The following is a 27861-nucleotide window of genomic DNA, read 5'->3' as shown; positions in this document are numbered from 1 at the left end:
AGGCAAGTTTGCTGCTCAGATCTCTTTTGTCTCAAAATGGAGGCAGAAACTCTCCAAACACAATTCCTTTGCGCTGAGTATTTGTTATTTTTGAGACTGCCCGGTCCAGTTCTGCCTCCCTCCTGCTGATCTGCTGCACGAGCCGCTGACATGACAGCACTCACTAACAAGCAGTTGGAATGAGAGAGACCAGTGCGTTCCTGAAAGATACAGGTGCACGCTCACTCCCAGCGAATACAAACAGCTCAGAGGAACACAGTATGAAACGGCTTTGGCCAGTGGTTCCCCCTTGTGTGGCACTCCAACCTTACTCCTCCTCCTCCCTGCACCTCCCCTCCCTCTCTCCCAAACAGCTCCAAGACAGAGCAGAAAAGAAAGGACGACTCAGAAGCGGCGGTTTTCTTTAGCCTCTTCTTGTGAACAGCTGTGAGTGTAATGCAGAAGCTTTACTTTTGGCTTGAATAACTCACAAAACAGCTTATGTACAAGAAAGAGGAGGCAGAGCAACAGCCCTTCTCTTCTTTCTTCACACGGTGAGCTTACTTCAAAACGACAGAAGTATTTGTAGAGTTCATATTTTAAGCAGCACAAGAGATAATCAACTCGACCTATCCACCTAGGCCAGTGGCACAGAACAGAAGTGAGACATAAGTGCTGATGCTTATCATATTTATCTTCACATTGTGCAGTAAGATCCAATTGATCGGGGGCTGCTTTCAGTGCACAACAGTGTTGCACGAAAAACTCACAAACGTACTGTAGTTCTGTGCAAACAAAGGTCGCTGAGCGTGGAATGTCATCTTCCACATGAGAAAATAAAGAACACATTAACTTGAACTGACCCTCTGGAAGAATTTCATTATATAGAACTGAACACAGTAAGTGTGCATTAGTGGCTAGTGTGCGTCAGCCTGGCGAGTGAGGCAAGAATGCCTCAAACGATAGTGTTGAACTTTCACTTTATTATAAAAGACGAAGCGGGGGGGGGGGGGGGCTTTTGGAAACATCACTCAATGCCTCCCTCGGGCTAACGTTGCCCTCGAACATGCAAGCTTTGACTTTCAAAATTCTCTGAAGAACAAAGTGGTGTTTAACAATTCTTAAAACAAAAAAGGAAACTTATTTGGTATCAATGTTACAGTTGAACAACTTTTAATTCAAGTCAATTATCTTGGACAGTAATTTAGGAGCACTTTACCAGAGACAGCATCTGCTCCAGTGCAGTAGAATTACACTTCTTGCTTTTCGAAGCCGGTTTGGTTAAATCTGAGAGGCCTCAATAACTCGTGACAGCTGTGTCAAACCCTGTTAGCAGGCAGGATGACTAGATCTGTTGTTCAGAGGCTAAAAGATGAAAATCTCCAAATCACACAAACTCATTCACCCCTGTAAAATCACTCAAGACGACTTCATTTTCTTCTAAAGTTCCCTTTTTCCCTTTTCTTCTAAAATGTTGATAAGTATGCGGTTCCATCAAATTTCCACTCACTACATTTATACAAATATTTGGAGTTGACGTGAGAAGCTGGTGGTGCTGTTGGGTGCTATTATGGGATGCCAAGAAGGGGGGGGGGGGACAAACCTTGAATGGTATTTGAAATGTGATTTTTCTACATCTATGTATTAATTAGAGGAGGTTTACCATCTCCTTATCACTACAAAGATCCGCCTACAGATTTCGTTTCTTCAGACAAAAGGGTTGAATGACAAATAACTTTTTGGTACCCTACAGCTGTCGAGTTTATACTGAAATACGACACAACAAAAAAAGAAAGGAAGGAACAGCTTGTTTTCAAAACATGAATCCTTTGATAATTAATACAAATCAAGATGACCCAATAGCTAATATTACTTTCCCACATCATGTGCAACACAGACACAAATTTTGGAAAAAGTGCACGTATCTGCCACATGCCTGAATCTAATGAAACACAAGTTCATGTCGCGCAGCAGCTTCCTGCTTCCGAAACCCGTCACACACTAGTTAACAAACATGTTGCACGCACCATTATGTTCCACTTGTGTTGTTTGGGTTTTGACATCAACTGGTCTTAACATTTAAATGGGAAAGGTCACAACTCTTGACCTTTTCCACACCATCTGAAAGGAAACCAAGATTTCAGTTCCCCCAGTGTCTCAGCTGATGTCATTGCTGACAGGAAGCCCAGCAGCCTTGCGTGACAGCCACTTAAGATACTTCTCCCTTTCATACCTCCACGAATGCTCTGCTGTGTCTAAAGGGACACGACTCCTCAAAACATTGTGGACGAAATGGCCGCATGCTGCAGCTCCGTAACGTTGGAGTAGTAAATCACTGATGAACATTAATCAATAATTGGTAAGTAAGCAACGAATTAACTAATTTGTGAAAATGACCACTAACAGAATATTTACATGTTTCAATCAAATCAATTCCTTTTTCATTAGTTTTAGCTCGTAATGCTGAACTCATACAGAAGTATCACCTGACTCAGTTGTTCCCCTGGAGCTCCTCAAAGGGTTTTAGCATTGTCATTATCATCGTCGTCTTCGTCGTCTTCATTCACTCTCGCCGATGTCATCAACCCTGTTTCTGGTCACAGGAGGCATCTGCTACCTGCCCAAACAACAGAGAGACAAAGTGAGTTCTCTGCTGCTGAACGTAGCGGAGCATCCAACAACTAAAGAACCAGATATAGTCTAGTTGGTAAACGTCATCGGACCGCTACTTACATGACTTTAAATGTGGTTTAGTGTTGGCCAGATGTGACCTTTAACATTAAGAATGTGAAGATACCATATCAGTGCTTAGTTTACAGCTTGTTACACTGCCCCCAAGTGGCCAAAAAGTGAATCGTTTGGGTTTAATGAAAGATACATATAATCTAATTGGGAATACTTTAGTTATTATGTGTAGATTCTACTACACAGCATTTGTATGGTATACCTTTAAAACCAAAAGGATAAACCCATATTCATTCATATTTAATATCTATTTCAAAAGTATTTACAGATTGATGTAAAGTACTGCTAAATTAAGCTCCTGGTAGATCTTTTACACCACGCCCAATTCCCCTTTCTTCGATGACAGGATGTAAGAGCATGAGGTAAGACCAGAAAGACATATTTGTCCTAACTTACCACAATGAAAATGATGGCCTGCCTGCAAAAACTTGTCGGAAATGTTTATTATTACATTAAGAGGAGTTAATGTGTGATTCTAATGTATTTTAGTTCAAGCTTGAATATTGAAACTTGGATATTAATCAAAACTAAATTCGGGAATTACTTTCATTAAAGTCCATTAACTAACAGTAAGTATATTACCATAAATGTATGAAAAAAGAGCACCAGCTCTGCTACTCATTTTCTTCATAATTTCTTAACTTCAAGAAGAGTGGAAACAGAGACACGAACTAACCACACAGGTGTTCATCCATCCAGAGGAGTGAGTCACTGAACGCCTGCCTGCTACCTGCAGGGACAACAGCCATCACTGCCCCTGCCCTCAGAGCCCTGCAGGGATATGCATGGATTAAGTATAACCACTGAGCACCAAGCAAACGTATTTGATATAAGTGCTGTTTCGTGAAGATTGCATGTCAACTTTTAAAAGATATTTGTTTCGGTATAAGCTATTAAAATAAAATAAAATATTGAATTTGGTGCAGAGAATATGGTCCAAGTGTTAGGATGTAGTTCACAGAAGGGCTCCTATTTATATTGGTAATCCTACAGCACCATCTAGTGTTTGTTACAAACCTTGTCTGTCTGAGAGAATGTACTGCGTTAAGACATCATGGAAAATGAGGAGCTTTATCTCAAAATTAAATGACCTTATATAGGCGTAAATATTGAAGAAGGTCCTTGACTCTCTTTTACTTCTTTTTACAGTATTTTGAAAGACACGTTCATATATAGTGACTGATTTAGTGTAAGATATAGAATACAGGGTTCATATACATTTTGACCAATGGATTTCCATCACTTTACATGACTTTTCAATAACTTTAAACCAAATTTCCATGACCAAACATTTTATGGAATCTCGGTTTATACATGAAAAAGTTACAAAATGTAGTATTTAAGCTAACAACGAGAATTTCAAAGCATACAGTATACCTTTAATTACACAAATGAATGAGACAATAGTTTGATTGAGGTTTTTGTCTGTTGTAACCCATGGCATGTACTTTTCCATTTGTAGCCAAGCATGGTTAATCTACAATTCCCTGGCATAGTGCACTATCCCGCCTGCTTCCCCACCAGACTTTTCAATTAGTATGAGAGCGTATGCCTACTTATATTTTGAGCGTATTTCTTTCAAAAGCATATGAATTGTTTAAAACTCTGCGTAAATGAACCACATGAAAATATGAATATAAAAAATGTCCATGATTTCTCCAAAACTTTTGGGATTTTAATTCTTTCAAGCACTCGTGCTGGCCTGGAAATAAACATTTCAGTTTTTTCATGACCGTAGGAACCCTGATAGTAGCAAAATGAGTAGAAATGTCCCACACTTGTGGTTAGGGATGTACAATACGTGGGACACTTGTAGGCACTTAACATTATAGCAAAAATGCCTAGAAATGTCCAGACCAATCAGAATGAGCTGGACATATCTAGGCACTTATCATTGAGGCAAAATGTCCCACTCTTGGTGTTAGGGAAGTACAATACGTGGGACACTTGTAGGCACTTTACATTGAAGCAAAATGCCTTAAGATGTCCCACACTAGTGGTTACGGAAGTGCAATACTTGGGACACTTCTAGGCACTTATCATAGTTATAGCTTAAGTTGACTTTCATTGTATGTATAAACCATATATTGTATATAAAAATGCATTACCTTGCTGCCAACTAAAAAGTAGATTATCTTGAATGTAGTGGAGAAGTGTCATCCGTCCTTGTTAACAGTCTATGGTATTGACCAAATAACCAAATATAACAGTTTAGAGAACATTACATTACAAGATCATACCATTTTCTAATGGTGTGCAGGAGCATGCTAATATTGACTTTACTGTTGCTTGCACAGAAATTTCCTTTATAAAAATTTAAGAATAGTGATAATAGTAGAACCCAATGCATTTTTATATAGTATGGAGTATATATCATATTTCAGAATATCATTTTGTTTAATCAAGGAAGTATAAACGGACTCCAGGCCCTTTAAGTCATACAATATACACAGTAAACATTTAATTACAGTTCTCCACATGTGAAAAACACAGTCTGAAATTCAGCAATCCCTTCTTTTATATAAAAAAAGAATTGTGTTGATATGCTGATAAAGCCAATTTTAAATTCAAAATGGGAACATTAGAGTCCCGTTAAAGCAATGTTTTAATTTATTTTAAACTATAATGAATACGGTTTAAGATACGTTTTGTATCACATTACCTGAGTGTTTCCAACAAGCTGTGGGTTTAAAGGTTTGTATTCTCATGACAGCACTTCCAGGGCTGACACAGGGGTCAGGGGTCAGCAGCTGAAGGTGAATGTATCGGAGACAAGGATGATAAGCTGCACACGAAAAAGAGTGGGCATGTGTGTTCGAATGGATAGAACCTTGAATTAAAGGCGAAGCTGATGTTTCAAGCTCAATAAGCTGCTGCTCTTCTCTGTACACATGTGCTGTTCATATTATATCTAAGAATTGAACACAGAACGTCTCACCTGCGCTAGCAACAGAAGATAACCGGCTGTCGGTGTTAGCTGACAGGAGCTAACTCTTCCTGTTCCTTTATCACAGCACAGATTCATCAGGAGAACTGAGACGACCCTTTGCTTTACCTCAGTAATTGTGTCAGCTCTCTGGTCTTACTCCGACCGTCAGGATGTCAACTTTTAAATTGCCCCGACATAGCGTGAAGTGCTTCTCCCGATGACGCCGCTGTATTACCGGGAGTTTAAACATACACAAGGAATTGTCTTCTGTCGGAGTTCCCGTGAAGGCAGCATCGTACTTGATCCAGATGATGGACATAAACAATAAATGTGTGAATCTCACACCTTTTACTTAAACTTACAATGACGCTCATTGTATTATAGAATCATGTGAACAGAGATTATACCTTAATAGAGTTTTATTTGCTATAACTTTTTTCTCAACGCAGACACCTGCACCTCCACCACAGCGCCATCGGGCGGTGGAGCCCAGCTAAGACGGGTGAGTTTTACAACTTTTAAAAAGCAGCGTATTAAAACGTCTTCGTCTTTTTTCTTAAAAATCGTTAATCAGCGCACAGCTATGATTGATCAGCTGTGTGAGTGTAACACAGAGGAACATCTCTTACCCATGTCCGCCTCCTCGTTTTCACCGCCCACCTGAGGATGGAGAAGCCCAAAATGGAGACGACACCTCGCTGCCCTCAGGTGAACCACAGATGAGACTATTGGTGCGAAACCTCATCAAAACACCAATCACAGGGCTCACGCTCAGTTTCCTTTCATAAGTTCAGATGAATCCTAGTTCCAGGAGCCTCATGTTTCCTCACACTTGTTTCTGATTGGCTGCTTCTGAGAAGAACGCTGGAACATTACTGAGTTCGTTTCTGATTGGCTGCTGTTTGTCTGATAAGTAAAGTTACCCAATCAAACTTTGGATATCAATTCTAACTGTTTCACTTCCAAGTATTTTTCTATTCACAAAACTCACGATGAATCCATGATAAAGATAATCCAACTGTCTAGTTAAATCAACTCTGTTGTTTGGCCTTTAATTACAGTATTTTACTAAAATGTAACGCAGAATAATCACAGAATAATCTCAAGACATCAAAAAAGCTATTATGAATTGTAATGATATTCAAGATAACAGAATATTTATCAACATTAATATCCAGGGAAGACAACTGGATATTTTATTGGTTTGGGAGGCGATAAGGGACCTGGATTATTGATGCAGAATCTTTCAGTGCTTGATAAACGCCTCTATCCAAGCAAAACATTGAAAAAATAATAATGAGTGCTTCTTCTTTCAATTTCATTTGGTTGAAGGGCAAGGATAAGGGACTTGAATATCCATCCATACATATCAATATATAAAAGATGGACGTTTTTTGTCCTAAATACTTGACTTTACAGGATCTCATTACTTGGCACAGCAGACATTTTCACATGTCACAACAGGAAAAGGACATCAGCTTCATGGAATAACATTAATAACGGCTGCATCCCCCTCGGTGGAGGTCCTGGTGTTGTGCTTGGCAGTTCTCTGGAACAGTTCGGGACACTAAATGGAATTGAGCCTTTGTTATTTTCAACAAGGAGCGTATGTTTTCACCCGTATGTTTGTTTAGTTGGTTTGCAAGTATGATTGCTCAAAAACTACTGGATGGATTACCTTGTGAAAGGGTTGTGGTATCAGTCAGGGAAGAGCCTATTACATTTTGGTGTGCATCCATATAAGGGCTGGATCCAGGATTCATTTTTTTCATTTGCTATAACATTATGCGTTTTTTCAACTTTCACTAATTCCACAGAGAATCAGTTATTGATAGTAATGAAAAATAAAGCATGTTCAGGGGACTGATGTTTATGTATGTGTGCAAGTTGGGGAGATCCTATTAACAATCTGGATCAAGTTCATTTAAATGTAGTTTCATGTGTGGGGCCTTGGCGCAGGTCTGTGCTCTCAGTGCCGATTTTGTTCCGCCTGAGCTTTTCCTGCCTTGTCAAGTCAAAAGAATGTAAAATAAAATGTTCCATGTCCCTAACTCTGATACAGATAAGGTAAAAAGATACAATGAATCAAAAATGTTTGGTCAGTAGGCTTTCCTCACTTTTCTTCCTGGCATGAAGACGTTTTTACAGATCACATGGTGTTTGTAGGCTATAGGTATATAAGCCGCCATACCTCCACAACTTTGCTTTATTCATTGGTGAGATATTTTCGGTGTCATACAACAAATAAGTGGTATAGGCAGAAAGCATTTTAATCATCTGACATGATCGAAGGAATACTGAAATGCAATGAAACGTGTTTGAAAAGCAGTGTGGTTATCAGGCGTACAGAGGGTGTGTGTCAAGGTCATGATTAACAAGCAACAAGGTTTAGTCAATGCATCTGGACATAAGCAACAACCCATTTCATTATATTGATTTCTTAGTTTGTAATAGAAACTGCATTGCCTCCACATATTGCCTGCAGACTACGACCCCACAGGAAGCTTAAAGGATTCACGTGGGCGCACACATGTTAACTTAGAGGGATCGCTTAATGATATGACATTTACAGGGATAAAACATTTGTGATAATCTTCCCACCTCAGCACCGGAAATAATGAAGACCAGTTCTACCGTTTCTGATTGTCAACATTTCTTTTGTGCTTTTTCTTCTGCAGGAGGATCACAGCTACGGGTTAAATAATAACACATGGAAAAATAATTGTGTGGTACAAGTCCTCTCATTGAACTCTTGTCACAGTGTGTGTGTGTGTGTGTGTGTGTGTGTGTGTGAAGGCAGCAGAGCAGAGTCTTCATCGGCCCTTTCCTCCTGAGCAGGAGCCACAGAAGGGGGCTTCATGTCGCAGCTTCCCATGGCATAAAACCGGGCTCATCAGCAACCTTCAAGCAATCTCCCGATATTCGAGCTGCACCTCTGCATCTTGGGTCAAGAAGAGGAATGTTAACGGTCATGCCACCGACCTGTAGCTCCTTTTTTGGCTGTGATCTCCAAACAAAACAGGGTTTGCTCTTTCCTGAGCCGTACGTTTGCCTCGCGTTATGCATATTTTCTTTTGCATGATGACAGAAGCCATAGTTAGGTTTGCTTATTTTGGTCATTGGGCTGGATTTATAGCAGTGTGAGTTAAAAAATAAATACTTCTTCAGCAGTTCAGGGCAGCTGAAAGACAGTGAGCCAAACAGCGCGTCCCTCAGTCTTGTGTTAGCATCTCCCTCCAGTTGAAACTGTGATTTGGTCCATGTGTCAGAGGCATGATGGGTGGGTCAGTCAACTGCCACACCCCTGTCTCACCCATTTCTTCACATGCACAAAAACCCAAGTAAGGAATCTGCACAGAAAAAGCAAACGGATTGTTATCAGAGATAAAGAGAGGCGGAGAGGATAGAATTTAAAGACGCATCGTCACTAGAGAAGCCGACTGACCTTTCGGACAACTTGGACAAAGTCCTTCGAGTTTTGGGGACTAAGGCCTTGCATCTGGCGAGTGCAGGCCTCCAGGGAAGAGGCATGGGCCACGATCAGGACTGTGTTTCCTGTGTGATAGAGGTACATTCCACAGTTAGCTCTCTTTCACTGTGATGTTTATGAACCAGTCATTATACGCAGTTTGAAGTGTTCAGGCTCTTTGCCATAGAGGCTGGGACAGTATCAACAGAAAAATGTTTGCTTTTGGCCCCTGGATCAAAAGTAAACATTTAGAATCTGAAGGCAAGCAGGCTGAGAACAAAGGGCTTGTATAAAAAAATCGCATTTTCTTTTACAATTATGTCACCCTACTATTTTCAAGGTGATATTATGCGTGTGTATATCTGGTACATTTTCTTTGTATAGGGCCAGCAAAGTAGGAGCACGCTTCATTGTTCAGATAACATTTTTCTTTCGTACTCAGTGCGTGCTGGCCACCATAGATAATGATTCCAAAAAGAAAAAATAAATCAAAACAGGACGCTGTGAAATATAATCTTCTCAAAAAGCTCTTAATAGTAGCTACTAATGTGAACTTGTCTAATGTTTAGCTTCTAATGTGAACACTAATGTGTCTTACACCACTTTTTAGTCAATAGAGACATTTTATACCCACATCCACATTAGAACAACAACACTACTCAGGAATTGAGACCTTCAGACAAGCACGGGGATTCAAATTTTCCCTTTACCTAAGTTCTTGCACTCGGCCAGGATCTCTCGAGTCACTTGGAAGCTCCGGCTGATGTAGGTGTCATAAGACTCTGAAACCACCAGCTTACTGACGGGAATATGAGGTCTAGGAGCAAAACCGTAACCAGAGAGGGTTATTGTCAACCACAGCATCACAGATTACAAAAAATAAAAAAAGTGCATAGATTCTATAGCACTAGCTGTGTACCTGTATGTTGTGTCCACACTCAGGTTAGCAGCAACCAGCTCAGCTGGGGGGATCCAGCTGGGTAAACACGTGCCCGAAACCCACTTGGTCCATTCAAACAAACCAGGCTCCACTCTGAGTTTTGTCTTTCCCTCCTGCTGGAGACCTGCAGCACAGAGAAAACATATCAGAGAGGAAGTTGTCTCTTCTTGTGACACGTGCATTTACTCGATGTCAGTTTGTCCTGCTCTGTTAGAACTTGTGTATAAAATCTATAAAGACATCTTAATGTGAACAGCAACAAGGCTTTTGACAAAAAAGATATGTTTCTAAAAAGAAGAAAAAACATTCATTAGGTGCAGAGGCATGAAAAGAAGTTAGACTTTCTGTTAAATCTCTTTCTTCCCCAGTGTCCGAGTGACGTCTCAAGGTACAACAGAAGGTTTGTTGTTAACATTTGATGCTTTAAATAATGAAACAAACCATTTTAACCACACATCTAAACCAACCTGAAGGTTTAAGATCCTAACTAAAAATCCAACATTGTCTGTGAACCGTTCCAGCTGAGGAGCCTAAAAAAGATGCTGTGTCAGTTGTCTGTGACCGTGGTCGGAGTATTGACGAGGGAAATGAAGACGAGTTCCTACCCTGCACAATGTGCTGAGCTGTCTGGACGCAGCGGAGAGAGGGAGAGCAGTAAACGAAGTCTATCGCTGTGTGGCTTTCCAACAGAGCTTCACCTGTGATGGATCAAAAAACACTGTGAGTCTTATGTCAGGCATCTTGATTGTTATATAATTAAGGAAACATAATTACCTCTGCCAAGGAGGGATATGATTTTATTTTGTTTGTTTGTATCACGCAAACACTACTGGACGGATTAACACCAAACTTGGTGAAAAGATGCAGGAGGGGTCAGAGAAGAATCCATAAAATGTTGGTACAGATCCAGATGAGGGGGCGGTTCCAGGAATTTGTATTACTTTCTTTACACTGTGAGATAGGAGGTTTCTCAACATTTTCCGTGTTTTTTCCTACTGAATAATTATGGATCTTGTTGATAAAAGTCTTGTTTAAGGGACTCATATGTATTAGTGTTTGCATTTTGGTGCACATCAAACTAAAAATATGGATAGATTGAAATTAAGTGTGGTTCCAAGAGGGGACAGCTGGATTGGCAGAGGTATGTGCTCTACTGACTCTTCTAGGATTTGTAGTGTTAGCAGTATCCAACTTTCAATCATTGATTCATCTGTGGTCACTACTCATTAGTACTTTACACATTTATTTAAACAACACAAGGAAAAGTAAAGAAATCCAATAAAAAAAGATGCACTTACCCACAAGACGAGCCTGGGTGGAGCCAAACACTGTAATTGGACAATCTTTATCATAGTCCCGATGACCCCCGGCTCTGGGCGGCAGGCTGGACGGCATGTTGAGATTAGAGCGAACGTAACGGCCTTCACAGACACAAATGAGACTTTTATGAGAAGACAGAAATACTCAAGTCAAACATGTCTGATGACTGTCTGCAGGTTGAAAAGGTGTCATCTCCCCAGCATGCTAACCTTTGGAGTCAAAGCACTGAGTGACCCAGTGTTTCCCAAACACCACGTCCATTCTCTCCCCATGGCGACACACAAACAGTCTCATATTAGACAGGGACGACTGACTCGTTGGCCTCGACACCTGAGAGGAAGATTTCAAATTGTGAGGAATTGGACACAAGCTGACACAGCACTGATCTGAAGCTGGACGCCTACAGTGAAAACAAAGCACTCATTTGAAGGCACAGCATTGCCACTAGAAACCAGCGAGGTCCCACAATACAAAAGCCACTGTACCTGCAGGGGAGGACAGAGGCCGGCGAGGCTGGGAGGATCCACCAGACTGTCCAGTAGACTGTCATTGATCTGTCCATCAAACAACAACCCGCCCACAGTGCTGACAGAGTTAGATGGGGAGGCACAGTTGAGGATGGAGTATGACCTGAGGATCAGACAAACACACAGAACGCAAATTTCACATACGAGTTAATTTATCCACGGTAAGAAAATAAATTAAATTAAATAACGGACTACTGTGCACTTAACAGTATGAAGTGATATGACCTTGCACAAAAACAGAAATTAATGGTGACAGGACTTTTGCCATCAAGGCCCCAAGGCTTTGAAATCCTTACCTGAAGAGATTTTACTTTTGAGCACTTCACCTGTTTTTTAAATCATTGCTTCTTAAACATGTTTTTTCATCCAAAAGACTTTAACTTATTTTTTACTTTCATGGATGTTTATTGTTATGTTTCTTATTTTAGTTTGGTCTTGTTTTGTTCTATGTTGTTTTATTCCCCTGTTTTTTGTAAAGCACTTTGTTACCTGTATAGCTACAGAAAGTTTGTATTGTTATATTATTAAAAAACGATAGTAAGTAAAATAGTTTTTGTTAAGTCATGAAAATATCAATAGAGTGAGAGGAGGGAATGGAAGGAGGAAGTTAGCTCTTTAGTTTAGTGTCAGCTGCTGAGAAATCCCTATGACTATGAAACACAACATGTTCAAAGAGTATAATAATAATGTGGGCGAAGAAGCCCAGTCGCAGGGCCAGTAAGAAGGCAGGCTAACACAATGATTCATTTATCTTCTATTGCTGTAACATTTCCAGCTGCTACGACAACATTTTCTTATTAGTGCTGTAAAAAAAAAAAACACACTGAAGGGATTTGCAAGTTTGTGATAGGAGGGAAGTGGTGGTGCGCCATCTCCGGTGCTTCCACTACACCTCAATGGATTTTGTTTGTGGTCGTGCAAAGTATCGCATTTGGCTTCTCGTACCCGTGAACGACCCAGGTGTCGGACTCATCAGCACGGTTGACGTAGTTCTCGGGCAGCAGGCCGGAGAGCCCCGTGCTCAGCGATGAGCCGTACACCCAGCCCTCGCTGGCAATGCCCTGCTCCACCGGAGACGTGAAGATGAAGTCCCCCGTCACCAGCTCGAGCTCATCGTCATTCTGTGGCAAGTAGGGGTACATGACTTGCAGTGTCTACAGGGGGCAGACAGTGAACGACCATTAGACAGTGGTGATAAGAATTGACACATTTCTTTCACTTAACGCATATAAGTAAGTAAGGAAACCTGTATCCACCTCGTGGTTCGCAAATCGAATGTCCCGAGAGTAGAGCACAGACAGCCAGTCACAGCCCAAAGTCACATCCACATTTTTGGCTAACTTATCCAAAATTGGAAGGTGACTGGCTTGGAAGTGGTACGCCAAAGTGACATGGAGTTGTTTCTTGTGGGGCTCCACATGAACATCTGGATAAAAGAGGAACATTTGAACTCCAGATATATGACAATGATGTAAAAAATAAATTTTACATTCTTTTAATTATAAAGGTTCTCTGCTTGCATTAACACACATTGAATATATATTATCTGGGGATACAGTTGTGATAATCCCCAAAAGAAGATTACAGTTAATGCATTAAGTCCTCATCTGGCAGTTTATAATGTGACTCAAACCTGCTTTAGCTGCTGCTTCTGTGGCAAAATCAGCAGCGAAACTCTTCAGCACCTCCGCCACCTGCTCCTCCACGAAGAGGCCGATGAAGCTCGAGGAGGTGTAGGGCTCCAGGGGGAGGGGCATTGGTATGCGACCCTTCCACTTGGCCACTGTGGTCTGGAGAGCTTCGGACAGAGCGTCCACCTTCCCGTCGGCACACTGAGGAAAAGCAGAGACAACAAAAGAGGACAGTAAGCGTCAGAAGTGAAACAGTGACTACCCGGTCATTACATGAGACATCCATCACATGGGCCCATGACACATAAATTAACTTCAAAGAGGTGGAATCATGATCCAACAACGGCCATGCTAGGAGTATTTTATACAAAAAGCTGAGGCTGATATTATTTTTGCAGGTTTGGTCAAAAAACTAATATTTAGCAAATAAAACTTTGGAGCAGATGGTGGAATTTGATGAGGCACAACCAAAGTTGTCAAAGTTTAACATCTGGGAACCCTGAATCCCTTTTTGTACCAAACTAGGCAGGAGATGTAGGGATATTTGCTGTGGCGTTAGAGATAAAGTGCTATGATACTCAAAATTGGTAGAATATGTCCTCTGGGAACCATGAAGGTCTGTATATTTCTCAAAATAATTGATCATGAGGAGCACATACAAAAATTATAAATATAGCTCGACGGATACAGATTTTTGGGAGCTGTTGCTGTTACCAATATTGGGGAGTAAAATATGTCTGATACCAATACATCGGCTGGTATGACAAAACATTAGCAAGGATTTTTAAGAGGTTATATATATACACAGAAATATAATTGAGGAATGATATTTTACAGTTTAAGCTAACTTATAAATTAATATAATGAAAAAAACACATACAGCCAAATATATGGAGAAAGAACACGTTAAATATTTTACATCGTTGACTGTATCATAAAGAGCTTAAGTGAAATGAGAAAGGATGTCACAAAATATATGGTGCATAGACCCCCCCCCCCCACACACACACACACACACACACACACCCACACACACACACACAGAGTCTGACCATGAAGAACTGGCAGAGGGTGATATGGGGGAAGATGTTGTGCGCCTTATTCTTGCCACAGGAGAGCCGGGACTGCTGCCAGAAGAGTGAGAGCTGCTGCAGCAGCGGCCCACTGGGTCGCAGATATAACACATATTCTCTGGGCAGAGGGTCGTCCAGGAACGGGTCGTCCACATGGGAGAAGAGCCTGGAGCGACACACACACACACAAAATTCCATAAGACCGTAGATGAGGACGGCAAACGTCCAGCAGAGGGCACTACTGTTGACACGGCACAGTGACACGTCAATACAAATGTTAAACTGGGTCAGGGGCATGCCAGGTTTACCTTTGTTAACATTTTATTTATTATTTTAAGTGTGAGAGAGCATTTAAGGAGTGTGTGATTCTCACCAGTCACAAGCTGCCTGCACGTTTTTGCCTCCTGTTGAAACCAGAGCTTTCAAGCTGCAAAGAGAAAAGAGGAGGTCAAAACACAGTCAGTAAAAAAAATCAATAGTTTCGCTTCCGGACCGAGGTTAGTGGGAGGAGATTACTGCGCTTCCACATGTCTGCAAACGGAGAACCCAAGAGAGCTGGGAAATGACAACAAGTGCACTATAATTCACAACAGGAACAGGGGTTCTTAAATCACACCGGAGGTTCAGTGGAACAGCTCGGATACGGTTTTGAAACCGTTGTATTGTTTGATGTGAAAACATTTGAAATCTCCGGCTCCAGCACAAGCTCAGTGTGTGCAGCCGCTCAGTAGATGCATGAAGCTGAATCAGGATGTGGTTTTGTCACAGGTGAGTCGTCTCTAGAGAAAACCAGCTCTCAATCTTGGTTTCAAAAATGATTTCCCGCAGCAGCAAAAGGTCACCATATTAAAATCTCAAAATGTGACAGTGATGCTGAGAAAAGTGATAATCAATTCCTTGTGTCTTATTATAATCAACAACAATAAGCAAGATGCAGTGTCTGGAGACGGGATTTAGCTGAGTCATTTAGTTGAGTCTAATTTCTCCAGACGCTGCTGAAACAAGAGAGAGCTGATAACATGATGACTCTTGAGTGCTCATAATCTAATTAGTGTCTTTTTATAAAACCTCTATCATTGTGGGCCGCCTCTGAAGGGATTCACTGAGTCGAGCAGCTTTCTTCTTCTCTTCTGTTCAGGGAGGATGGACGGAGAATGTCTAAATGTGAGTTTAATTCTGAAGGTTCACACAAATCTCCGGCCTTCTCTCAGTCAATCAACGCATCAGCGACACACTGTCTGACCACACTACTACTCTTACACAGCCTGATCTACAACGATCTGGCAAAAACTACGTACAACATTCCTTCATGAGAGTGTATATATATGTATGGTACAAAAGCTGAGAGTTCAGCCGTTTTCAGACATTAACAACGGAAAATGGCCGGCCAATTGGGACTAAGATATGAAGAATGCAGCAGGAGAATGTCCAGGTCAGACATGTTCCAAAACAACAACAAGAGGAAAACATCCAGAGCATTCAGGCGAGAGGTGGCGTCTGGGTAGAGAATGCAAGAGGCAGGACATGACGTATAAATAAATAACTTTTTTCCAGTATGAAGCAACAGAAAATGACCCGCACATCGTGTCCGAAGAATTTAACCTTTAAAACTCTACCACAAGCCATGCAAGCACTTCTCCTTTCAGCTCCACATCTCTATGTGAACGACAGCGAAATGCTAAGTCAATGAGAACCAACCGCTTCACTTCATTAGATATCTAAACACAAGAGCTCCATACGGCTGTTGTACTTTATTTGCTGCGCATAAAGACAGCATTGCCTGTCACTCTTCATACTGGTTGTTCTCATGAGTAGAAAATAACAAAATCTATAGCTGAGTGAGCAGAAGCAGTGTTGATGGGTACCATTACACATCCACTGTTTGACTTAACACAATATTGTGTTGTCAATGTCAACAGTGTCAATTGTGCCACTCTAGCGTTCAAATCCAATGAGCCATTTTAAATGTGTCCCACTGAGAGGGTCCTAAATAGAGCAAAGTCCCCACAGCCTGGGGCAGTGGGCCCTGACAGAGTGCAGAGCGCAGGGAGCTCCAATGCAGCAGCATCCAAACAGATGGCTCACACAAATCTGCTATAGCATGCACACACAAATATAATAATGTGCAGGTTGAACTAAGATTGAATACAAGCTACAAAGACAGAGAAGCACATTCAAAACCTAAGCTGCTTACAGACATGCTCTGGATAATCTCCTGACATTATTCAGAGGGGCTGACGCCACCACCCCTCGCCTGAATGCTCCGGAGACTTTCCTGTTGTTGCGAACATGTCTGACCCGGATTATCTCCTGCTGCCTTCTTCATATGTGAACGGCAAGTCCAGACACCATTGACAGCCTGATGAGGAAAGAGATCATGAGGTTCAATAGAGTGGGTTTTCTTTCCTGATGTGGAGCACCAAGATAAATAATAGCTCCTCTTCCTATAATAGCGAAAGAGGGTTTCTTCAAATGAAAATGCAGTATATCTATGTGATGAATTCATACAGCAAAGGTTGAACACTGAATGTAGTTATGTAGAATGGATAACATGCTCGTACAAAGAAAATCTCCCTCACTTATTATAACCTTTCTTATAAATAAAACTGACCTTAACCTTAACATATCACAAAAAATAAGAAATTGACTGCTCATAACACATTTAATACAAATATGGTTAATTTTGTCTGAGTTTCCATCTGCACAAACAGAAACTGTCTTTTTCACATTGTGGTTTAGAGACAGATCTGCAGCTGATCTCACAGGACTGCCACCACAAATTATGTTGATTGTTGAGAATTGATTTCAACAACATGATTGTTATAGGCACCGAAAAGGATCTCTCAAACTATTGTTTCTGACAACAACAATCATTTACTGATGATGCTAACATTGCAGATAGACAACATTTTCAATCCAAGCTGCCCACAGGGCCCTTAATAGTTGGGATCCTGGGTATTGATGCCCCTTCTGGCCTTTCTAATGCATGAGTGACTTTGAGTGAGTACCTGCCAACGTCCATTATGGGCCCCAGGAAAAAAAGGGACCTGGGGAGGGGGCCTCTATGAATTATGTTGTGTCTGTGAACCAACAAAATCAGCCATTCTAGGATGCCATGCAGCTGCCAAACTAGACTGTGCACGGTGCATGTGTAGAAGCTGCTGACGGATATGCTTGGCCAAATTTTCTCAAATTTCGTTCTTTTTATTTCTCCACCAGTTGCAGGTTAAGGTGAGTTCCACAAGGATGTAAACACCAAGCATTTATAAGAGCCTGCTCTCCGCCTCAGTCTATCCAATGTGCATTGGTGGGTGTCGCCGTGGATAAATTGTCGTCTGCTGACGTTTAGGGAGAATTTATTGTCCTGACACCACTTCTCCAGACCAGCCACCTGCCTCCTGCTTGGTGACTCACTAACCCCAGACATCGGTGCAAGTTTGATGATGTAATGTTCCCAGGAGGCCACACAGTCATGGGTGTAGAGCGTGCAGACCACAGGACGGACCCGTGGAGCTGACAAATTCAGTTGTCCCTGCTCTTTAGGTGTATGAGGGCAGTGTGTACTGCTGTACTAATGGCATCCTCTTTTTGACCTTGTTTGGTCTACACAAGAACTGGAGAGGGCACAATGTGTCTGTAACAATAATCTGGATGTTATCAGGAGGATTCTCTCAAGGCTATTTCTTCACTGTAGACGTTTGTGCAACGGGCTGCAGGAGGCTGAGACATGTTTCATCCTTTCTCGGTGGTCCCTTGATGGTTGTTTTACAGCAGGTGTGGATTGAGGTTTGTGACAGGGACAAGTCCACACAGATATCTGCCAGCATTGATAAGCTGATTTTAAGTTCTTGTCCAGGAATGTTTTTGCTACAGCTGCAGAGGAGATTGTGAATAGTGGATTCTACTACTCCCGCTGGCCAGACTCTCTCTCCTGTAGCTGTATGTTGAGGATCTCAAAAGGACTCTACAATGTGAAATTCACCTGCGGTGATGAGTCGGTCAGTGATCTCACTCTTGCTTCTATCTTTGGAGTCCCTTCCCTATTGTCCATTCCCTGACACATGTCTTGGATGTTAGCAGTGGTTTAGTGACCCTAGTTTTTCAGAGTAGAAGAAAGTCGACCTAACTTTCCTAATGACAACGTTTTTTTCTTTCTTTCTGTTTCCATTTCCCGAGGCAAAAGAAATGTGGGACACCAACATCTCCAGAGAGAGAAGGAGAGGAGAAGGAGAAGAGTAGCAGGGAACCGCAGAGTGACATCAGGAGATGGAGCTGTGTCGGGCAGAGTGAGCAGAGACGTTCCACAGGCAACTTCTCTCCCTTATGAGCCAGCAGGTTTTGGCCAGGAAGCTGGGACATCCTGCACCACAGCTGTGTGCGTAAAATATGCTGTTTGATCATTTGATCATTTTTTTTAAGAACTCAATATTGTTCTGACCAAGAGTTTAATTTAGCCGAATTGAAAGTTCCTTTTTTAAATTTATAAAACGGTCACAGACAAACTGTGCTCAAAAACGGCATCCAACCCCAAGGCTTCCCCTTTGCTTTTCGCAAGAACTAAGCAAGTTATTTATAAACTGCATTTCCTGTTCACAGCTAGAGAACCATTTAAATATTAGGGACAGCGAGGGACAGAACTCACTCTCGATTAGCGATGGTTTCAAATCAGCCGCACTGTGTGAGTAAATGACAAAGAGCATTATTAGAAGAGGGCCTCTGCAAAGGCACCACTTCTGCAGGGAATTCTGGAAACAGCCTTTAATTTCACCCACATATGGCATATGTGCTCAGTTCCCTTTTCTAACCCCATGACAGATACAATATTCTGGCTGCCCAGTTGTGTTTTTATGTGTGTAAACACTATTTGGGCTGTTTATTATAGTTGACCTTTTACCTAGACTTAGAATTTTTCTATGTTTCATATAAAGTTATCACATGAGGGAGAGTATTCTGAGGGATTCTTTTAAAAATTCTGTTTAGTTATTGCCAAGAAACAAGAAACAACAAAGAGATCATATTATAACGCAACAAGTGTATTGAAATGAACAAAACTATGCCTCCCTGGCAATAGCCTCATGTGAAGTTGGAGCTACACACTCTCAAGGGCCCCTCCCTGACTCAGCTCTTAGGGCGATTCAACATTTCCTGTTTACAAGCCGATGGGGAACACACATTACAAACCCCTTATCGCACTACGAGCACTGAGAGCACTGCTGCTGCCCGACACCAGACTGCTCCCTAAGGAGAGCCCCGTCAGCTGAGGAAATGTGATTCTCTTCGTCCAGCCTGGTCAACCATGCTCAAGCCTGGTGAGCCCACATAGAGCCAAACGCCTGATGTTTTGACCTCTTCATTGACCTTCAGTCAGGGGGAGTTACGAAAGAAAATGTGACCAGCTTTCAAATTTTTGTTCAGTATTTGATGTGAGTCCATAGACTGTAAGATGGACGCGCAGCAGCGATATGGGGATGAATCCATTGTATCATGTTCCAATAATAAGAACTTCATAATTTTTAAAGATAATTTTTTGTTTGGTCCATGAACCGTCTATGAACATGGAGGAGGCAGGATTTATGACTTATTCTGCAGAATGAAGTTCCCTAATTATCATGTTGAACCTTTATCCCACAATAAAATGCTGTGTGGATGTCTGTTGATTAAAGAAGTTAAGCACACATATTTTCCTTTTTTATTTACTTCCTGTTTGTACAGCAGTGTAGCAGTTCTTCCTATTTGTACAGCAGTACAAATAGGAAGTACAGCTTCATTATCATTATTATATTTTCTTCCCTTTGGACAGGGCCAAACTAGTTGTATCCTCTCTCTGCAAGAAAATGAATAAGAAATAAGATTTAAGTGTGTTTTGGGGGCCAAGCCACTAACAAGGCCAGCTCCTGGTGATGTACGCTCGTAAAGCTTTTCTCCGAAGCTGACAAAGCAACATTTCAGTACCACATGTCTAACAAGGCCAGCTGTGTGCAGCCAGTGTCTGGAACCGCTTCTCCTCCCCTCACTTTATTATTTCTGGAGAAGAGAGATGAGGTGCACACATGTTCAGGCAGAAGACAGAGACTGACACCATGGAACCAACTGTGTGGTGTAAAAGATGTTAATAATATTCCTCATTGGAGTTTTGTGTCCATCAAGCTTGTCAGTTTGAACAAATGATATTCAAGGCTTCTGTCAAACCATAAAGTGCTGATTTATTTTCAGCGCTGCCTGACGCCAGTGAAACAAGTCAAAGTGCACCAACCAAACATTTCACTAAGAATACACGGGGCACAATGCCAAAGATGTGAGGCATCGTTCAGCAATCCTCCAAGTCCCAGGCTGCGTCACACAAAAACCAGTATGAGAGCTTCATCCATGATTCGTAATAGGCGTCTTAAATTAAAAAAGAGAAAAACCATAAAAGCATCCTCGCTCCTGATCATCTAATTTATAATCAATAATCTGATCTGGAAATCTGATCTGTAAGTCAATCTGTCAAACGACTTTAAGCTATGTAAAAACGGTGGTAACTCAGTCAGTGTATCCAACTGCGAGTGATGTGAGAACCCCCTGCTTCAGCCGCCCTTAAACCACCATCTCAACAGAGCGCTCAGTCGAGGTCACAAGCCACTTCCGGAAATGGGCGACTTCCTCTTGGTCGTCTAGAAGCTCAGAGTGTGTGCTTGCGAGCTGCACACACTGACAGTTTCCCAAGTACAGTTTGTACACAACATGCGTCATGATCACCTATCTTCCGGGACAAAGTTGTCACAGGGCCTTTTTTTGCCACGGTAGATAAACGTTTAACACGTGGTTTTATGTGTGTGGTTCAAGAGCACAGTCTCACGTAGTCGGCACACACACTGACTTCCTCTTCAACACACAAAAGCTCGGGTGAAGAGACGATGTGAATTTACCTTACACAGCCTGATGCAGCACAGTAACCACAGCTACCTTCATGTTTTCTGCTAAGGAAGCAGGATGGAACACACCATAAGCACGTGTGGGCCTCAAGACAGTTTCATCTGCATCAAATGAGAAACCGTAAAAAAAAAAAAAAAACGGTCTCGCTGTTGAAAATTTTAAAACAAAAGCTACTTTTCACATTTCAGTGAACCGTTAAGACACTCGGTTGTGTTGTCAGAAGTCATCGGGGTAAGTCAGTCTTCAAGGCCCTTATCATGGGGTTAGTCGAGCAATGATGATTTGCTAGCTAAACAATTAGCTAATCAATAGGAGTATTATCTGCGTATACTTCTTTAAAAATGACTTTTGCTGGAAAGAAAATAATAAAGCACCATGTGTGCTTCAGGCTCCATATTCGGGCACAGGCTGTTTCCCCCAAAGTGCAGTTTTAGAATTTTTAGAATAGCATTACTGTAAGAACGTGTGTGATTGGTGTAAAATGTCACATGATCAGGTCGTGCTCCTTTACGGGAAACTGCTCCTCTTCTTCCAGTTCAAGTCCCCCTCTACATGACGTTAGTACCAGATTAATAAAAAAAGGCTTTGAGGCTGTTGCCCTAACTGAATTAAACAAAGCTGCAGTAGATGATTGAAAACTGCATCATAGACGAATGTGTTTCTATATTGGTTGAGGGTTTTTTTTGCGCGGCTGCTTTGAGGAAGGTTAGTGCTTTACGCATTGCTGACATGTCGGAGCCGCAGACGGGCTATTCGCTCACTTTGCTGTTGTGAAGTTTCTAATGCTTCTCAAAACCACTTCATTTGTTTAAAATAAAGTATCGTTATGACCACTGCCGAAGGTTCCTGTGTCCAGCCGAGCAGCAGAGGTACTCATCTTTGGGATGGGTATTTACGGTTAACATCTATGCAGCTCAAGTATTTTAGCCATTAGCATTTAACATATTAAACTACATCCACACTCATCAGTTGTCTTCCTGTGTGAACCAGGCTTCACTTGACCTCAAAGATGGTTCCTCTAAACGTGTGCCGATGCAAGTTTACTTCCCACTGCCTATTCTGTATTCAACAGTCACCAGTTGTCTAACCAGTATTTTTATTATGCACAAGCACAATATAATATAACAGAGATACTAAAGAATTTGAGGCAAAACAATAAGTTAATACTTCACCCCTTTTTACCACAGTGATACAAGAAAGTGCTACTCACACAAGTTCTATTAATGAAACACGAACGTATGATTCACACACTGAAGGAGAAATTAAGTCATCTGTTTTTCCATGAATGTGTGCATCACTGAATGAGAGTAGTGTTCCTCAGTATTTTATTTCGGAAATGATGTGTATGTTAGTGACCTTTGAGAGAGTTTACATTCTACAGTTTAAAAGATTTAACACGTTTATGATTTGTAGACAAACTATTGTGAAAATCCTCATTTACAATTTGACAAAGCCCAGATTTTTAATAACAAATGACAGTTGGAGTGAGATCTTACTCATCAGAAAATAGTTGCGGTCATAAGCCTTTAACAGCACTCCGCCCCAATTAAAGGTTCATTATAGTCCAACCAAACCTGATCTAACCCTACTCTGGTCCAATCACTGCACGCGACAGCTACCAGAGTCACAGGAACATAACCTGACGATAGCCTCTTGTGTATCTGTCACACTCTCAGTCGAACAAGTTCCCAAAGTTGCACGCGTTCGACCATCAGACTCGATCGGCACGGCGAGAGTGGACCCTGTCCAGCCAGCTCCTATCCGCAACACTGGTCAATTCCTGAATGACTCAGCCTAACCCCCCCCCCCCCCATTCAAATCATTGAGGCTGTTTGGTGTGCGCTTGTGATGATTCATGCTCCCTAGTGCTCAAACACAATGAAGCTCTTGTTCCCTGAAGCGATGACTGATAACTGATTTTCCTATTATTCCCTCTCTCACCACCATCTATGGAAAGGCCTGAGAGCAAAAACAGGCAAAACTGACATTTATTTTGGATATTTTGGACACATCCTCATTCCAATCAACAATTTTTCAGTTTCAGATTGTATTATATTTAGCCCAAACTCTTAAACTGCTGCTTATGTTGGCACAAAACTAAACCTTCATGCGAACTTGTTATCAAAACAGTTGCCTGTTTTCACATGGATCAGATATGAAAAAATCCAACGTGCCTGCCTGCTGTTTGGTGCGTGGCAGGTAATGTACTGTACGTACATATAAGAGACTTTTGCTGACAGCAGCTTCCAGGAAATGTAAACTCAGCTGTTGGGATAAAAGGGAGTGAATAAAGCTAACTGGGTCAGACAAGCTAGAAAGTTATTGGTTAGCTCACTACAGCAATTCAATAACTAGTCCTTTCAATACTCATTTGTACAAAATTAAGGTATGTGACCCCAGAATGCTCAGTTATTTATGCCATTACTTACAGACACACACACACACACACAAACATCGCACACCGCACACACTTGACCCACTTGTATTTGTGTGTGGATGAGTGAAGGTCACTTTGTCAAAAAAAACTCTGAAAGAAGTGAAAATTATCAATAGAGTAAGAAGGTGCTCTTTTTAACGATAGATGTCATATTAGAAAAATATAAGAAAATATTTTGTGTGATACCCGACCAATGCTCTCTCACTTTTATCTTTGTGTTACTAGTGGCTCAACGTCACATCAAACTAATACAACAAACTCCGGCACCCAGGGTGATAAGGGCTTGAAGGCCGTTCACACGTTCATCTTTTGTATTCTACAACTGTTTGTGTTCTTTCCTTGTGTCCTCACAAATTTCAGACCAGACAGGCTTGGAGTTACTGACAATGAATTATTCTACCTCATTATAATTTTAAAGGCTCGATCAAATCAAAACGTGGTCTCTGTCATCAATAATTGATCCCAGTTTTGCACATATATCCATTTTCAATTGCTCACTCTGTCTGCAGTGGGTCAGGAGGCAGGAGGAGGCAGAGCTGCCGTCTGGCACCATCAAAGCCTGAATGACCTTCCAGTCAGTTTGGTGGAAGATAAGAAGGTTTTATTTTTGAGATACGGCATCAGTGTAGTTAAAAGTGAAAAAAAAAAGTGACTGTTCAAACATTTCTGTTCTACTTAGCAAAACTAATAAAACTGTCAACACTCACTATAAATGTTAGTCCCTGGTTTTACTTTGGGAGATGGTTTTAAGTTTCCGACAAAGCAGATACTGTAATAGATCCAGGAGTTAATCATTTCCCAGATGATTCCTGCCACTGACAACTGTGAACTTTTTTTAAATTTCTTTTGATACATGTGGACGCAGTTTGGGTCCCTGCTGTGCTTTCAGAAGGGTTTTTGTGTGAGGCGAGGCTGTTCAAATCATCAGGCTTAATATATAACAGGCGTGTCACTGACAAGAGGAACAATGAGACGGGGACATTATGATTGTAGGTTATCTGATGAGGTAGAGCCGGTGCAGAAAGAGGAGGCTGAGATGTAAAAAACTGAGCCAGGAAGAACTTAAATTGAAATTGTGAAACCGATTAAGTGTCTGGGCCCTGTCACAGGATGTATTCAGGGGTAAAATTATTCAGGCTGGTTCAGTTATTACCATTCTTATCATTTCTCTGGTTTCCGGTTCTAAATGAAAGACGCCTCCGTTGATTGATGGTCTCAGTCACTGTGACTTAAACAATCTTTTACTTCTAAACCAAATACTCAAGCATTTCACCAATAATCATTCACTGTTATGTTAATTCTGACCCCGCTGACACAAGCAGCGAGCAGACTACACATGACCACTCATGACTGCTCGTCATTTTTGAATGGCATTACATAATCCACAGGCTACGATCACAAGCCTATACTGCTCGTCTCCTGGCAAATTCTCAAAGTGTTCAGGAGCCATCAGGTTTACAGTTAACATATATATTCATATATGTTGCAGAGTAATAGAATTAATTTATATGAATTTGCTCTACTTTCAACATTAACAACATTAAATGGCCACGTCATGCATCAGTAATAATAATCCTATTGCACAATAAGCAACATAAGAGTAGAAGGAGTTGTTCTGTTTGAATTTATTACTTTTATTACTTTTATATAAACTTTTCTGGTAGTATATACTTTCACTTCTTTTCTTTTTTTTACTTCACATAAGACAAACAGCCTCATACATAGAGCGACAATGTTGCTGTCCAACATACAAACTGATGTTAAAGGCATAGTTCACCCAAAATCATAACCTACTCACCATTATGCCAAATAATGCCAAATCCAGTTTAATTGAAGTAACTGGGGACCACGTCTTCAAACATAAAAAAAAACAAAAAAAAAACAGAAGCAGCATGGAGGCCTTCTATGTTTTTTTCTGTTTTATTATGTTTGAGGACGTGGTCCCCAGTTACTTCGATTGTATTGGATGTGGTTGTAACAATGTTTACCCCTGAAATACCAAAATAGTTTTGTAGACTCTAACACACTCCTCCATCGGCATAGTGATGAGTAGACTGTCATTTTGGGGTGGACTATCACTTTAGTGTAGGTTTATTTCGTCTGTGTTATTCGCCACTAACAAGGGAAAACACATTAATCTGAACAACATACATTTAAACTTGTAGAACTGTCCTGTTGATGACCTTGCTGTGTATGGAAGAGTATAAATGTCAGTTTAAGAAACCACAGCCTGGGACGTGTGTTTACAACAGGCACAGTACGAAGCAGACATGTAGTGACCCTTGCAGCTGCTGATGTTGATGATGCAGACTGGAAACAGTGAGTGTGTGTGTCTGTGTGTACTCACGCCCTGGTCTTGGGGAAGCCCATGGACAGCAGCACGTCCAGAGCGGACCCGTGTTTGACGGTGCTCGGCCGGCTCTGCCGCTGCCTCCGCGGGGTCACTTTGGCGTACACGTCGTCTTTCGCTGCCATATTCTCACTGCTGCTCCATCAGTCTGTCCGCTCCTCGGCTCCTCTGGCGTATTTACATTTGTTTAGAATCGAGAAGCGATCAGAGGGTTGAAGCAGGAAGGAGTCGGCGGGCTCTTTAATCCGGGAGGACTTGTGCTGAGCGGAAGCGCGTAGAAAACACCAAACCCTGCGAGGAAACGGGCATGTTCTCGGTGCTCGACGGACGCTGTGGGCTGGACCGAGCTGCCTCCTGTCGGCCCGCACATGAAGGGGTCAGCCCCGGGAAGTCAGCTCTGCTCCATCGGCCCCCTGACTCACTGTCCGCCCGCAGAGGAGGTGAGCGGGTCTGGCTCCTGCCCGACCATCACATCCGGTTCACTGGATGAAGAATATGATGCTAACAGATGAGCTTCCTCTGCACAAGATGTCTCATTTATGAATGAAGACAGAGCAGAGAGAGAGATAGAACATTTCCAGCCCTGTACTGCGGTCACTTTAATTAAAGAGACAGTACACTTTCCTTAAAGAGACAGTAGTCTTCGTAAGAGAGACGCACACTGCCCTTAAAGAGACAGTTCCCGTCCCTTAAGGGGACAGTACACTTTCCTTAAAGAGACAGTAGTCTTCATAAAAGAGACGCACACTGCCCTTAAAGAGACAGTACAGTCTCCTTGGAGAGACAATAGTCTTCATAAAAGAGACAGTTCACTTCCCTTAAAGAGGCAGTACAGCTTCCTAGTACACTCTTCTTAAAGAGACAGTACACTTTCCTTAAAAAGACAAAACAGTCTTCTTAAAGGTATAATACACTCTTCTTATTAAAGAGACATATCAGTCTTCTTAAAGATACAGTACATTTTAAAGAGACAGCACACTTTTCTTAAAGGGAGAGTACACTCATATTGGAGTGAAATAACGCAGTTTTCACAGTAGGAGATAACCTGTCTTGATGCACTTAATAAAATAAAAATGTCTGCATTGCACTGCATGCATTTGATTTTGAAATGTGTCTGTGGTGAGATCACATTACTTTCCTTTATAAGTGTATGTAGATTATGATTGTCAAGCAATTTACAGTCCATCTCGGTCAACATCAGGACTTGTGTAGACTTTTTGATTCTACACTTTTAGGCCATGCATTATATTTCGAAACTCTATTGCGGTGACAAAATGGAAATGCACAAACTGTCAGCCTGCATCATGAACATTAGAAGGAATATCCCCCTTTTGTATGAAGCAGATAAAGAAAAACATAGCTTTGTCACATTATAACAAAAATGTTGGGCCGAGTGACTGGGCAGTCTCTTCATGCTCAGATTTGGACTCACATTAACTGTAAAAGAATGGGATGGTTCAGGGGCAGCTCCTGGTACAGGCGACATAGGCGGTTGCCTAGGGCGCAAAATGCCGAGAATGTGGCACAAGAGACTGATTTATCATCA

At 41.6% G+C, this 27861-nt stretch overlaps 1 protein-coding gene and 2 long non-coding RNA genes across 3 annotated transcripts; 1 reads left to right on the top strand and 2 right to left on the bottom strand.

Moving 5' to 3' along the window:
- Positions 1 to 1141: 1141 nt before the first annotated feature.
- On the bottom strand, positions 1142 to 3498 carry LOC133969639 (uncharacterized). The gene is made up of 3 exons (XR_009924231.1): positions 3401 to 3498; positions 2466 to 2596; positions 1142 to 2314 (listed from the first exon to the last, which is right to left on the bottom strand). It is a non-coding gene; the product is annotated as an uncharacterized LOC133969639 (long non-coding RNA).
- A 4343-nt stretch (positions 3499 to 7841) lies between these two features.
- ubash3ba (ubiquitin associated and SH3 domain containing Ba) lies at positions 7842 to 26942 on the bottom strand. The gene is made up of 14 exons (XM_062406033.1): positions 26313 to 26942; positions 14987 to 15040; positions 14593 to 14779; positions 13543 to 13741; positions 13166 to 13335; positions 12855 to 13063; positions 11868 to 12012; positions 11592 to 11712; positions 11361 to 11483; positions 10668 to 10760; positions 10042 to 10186; positions 9833 to 9939; positions 9099 to 9208; positions 7842 to 9003 (listed from the first exon to the last, which is right to left on the bottom strand). Exons 1-14 carry the CDS (start codon positions 26438 to 26440, stop codon positions 8866 to 8868), a joined length of 1929 nt encoding a protein of 642 aa, XP_062262017.1. The 5' UTR covers positions 26441 to 26942; the 3' UTR covers positions 7842 to 8865.
- On the top strand, positions 15694 to 20288 carry LOC133969505 (uncharacterized). The gene is made up of 2 exons (XR_009924210.1): positions 15694 to 15777; positions 18470 to 20288. It is a non-coding gene; the product is annotated as an uncharacterized LOC133969505 (long non-coding RNA).
- Positions 26943 to 27861: the final 919 nt, after the last annotated feature.

Source organism: Platichthys flesus, chromosome 15, assembly GCF_949316205.1.
Source record: "Platichthys flesus chromosome 15, fPlaFle2.1, whole genome shotgun sequence".
NCBI lineage: Eukaryota > Metazoa > Chordata > Actinopteri > Pleuronectiformes > Pleuronectidae > Platichthys > Platichthys flesus.
Note: the sequence above shows the minus strand (reverse complement) of the source record. Positions and strands in the feature narration are given on the sequence as shown.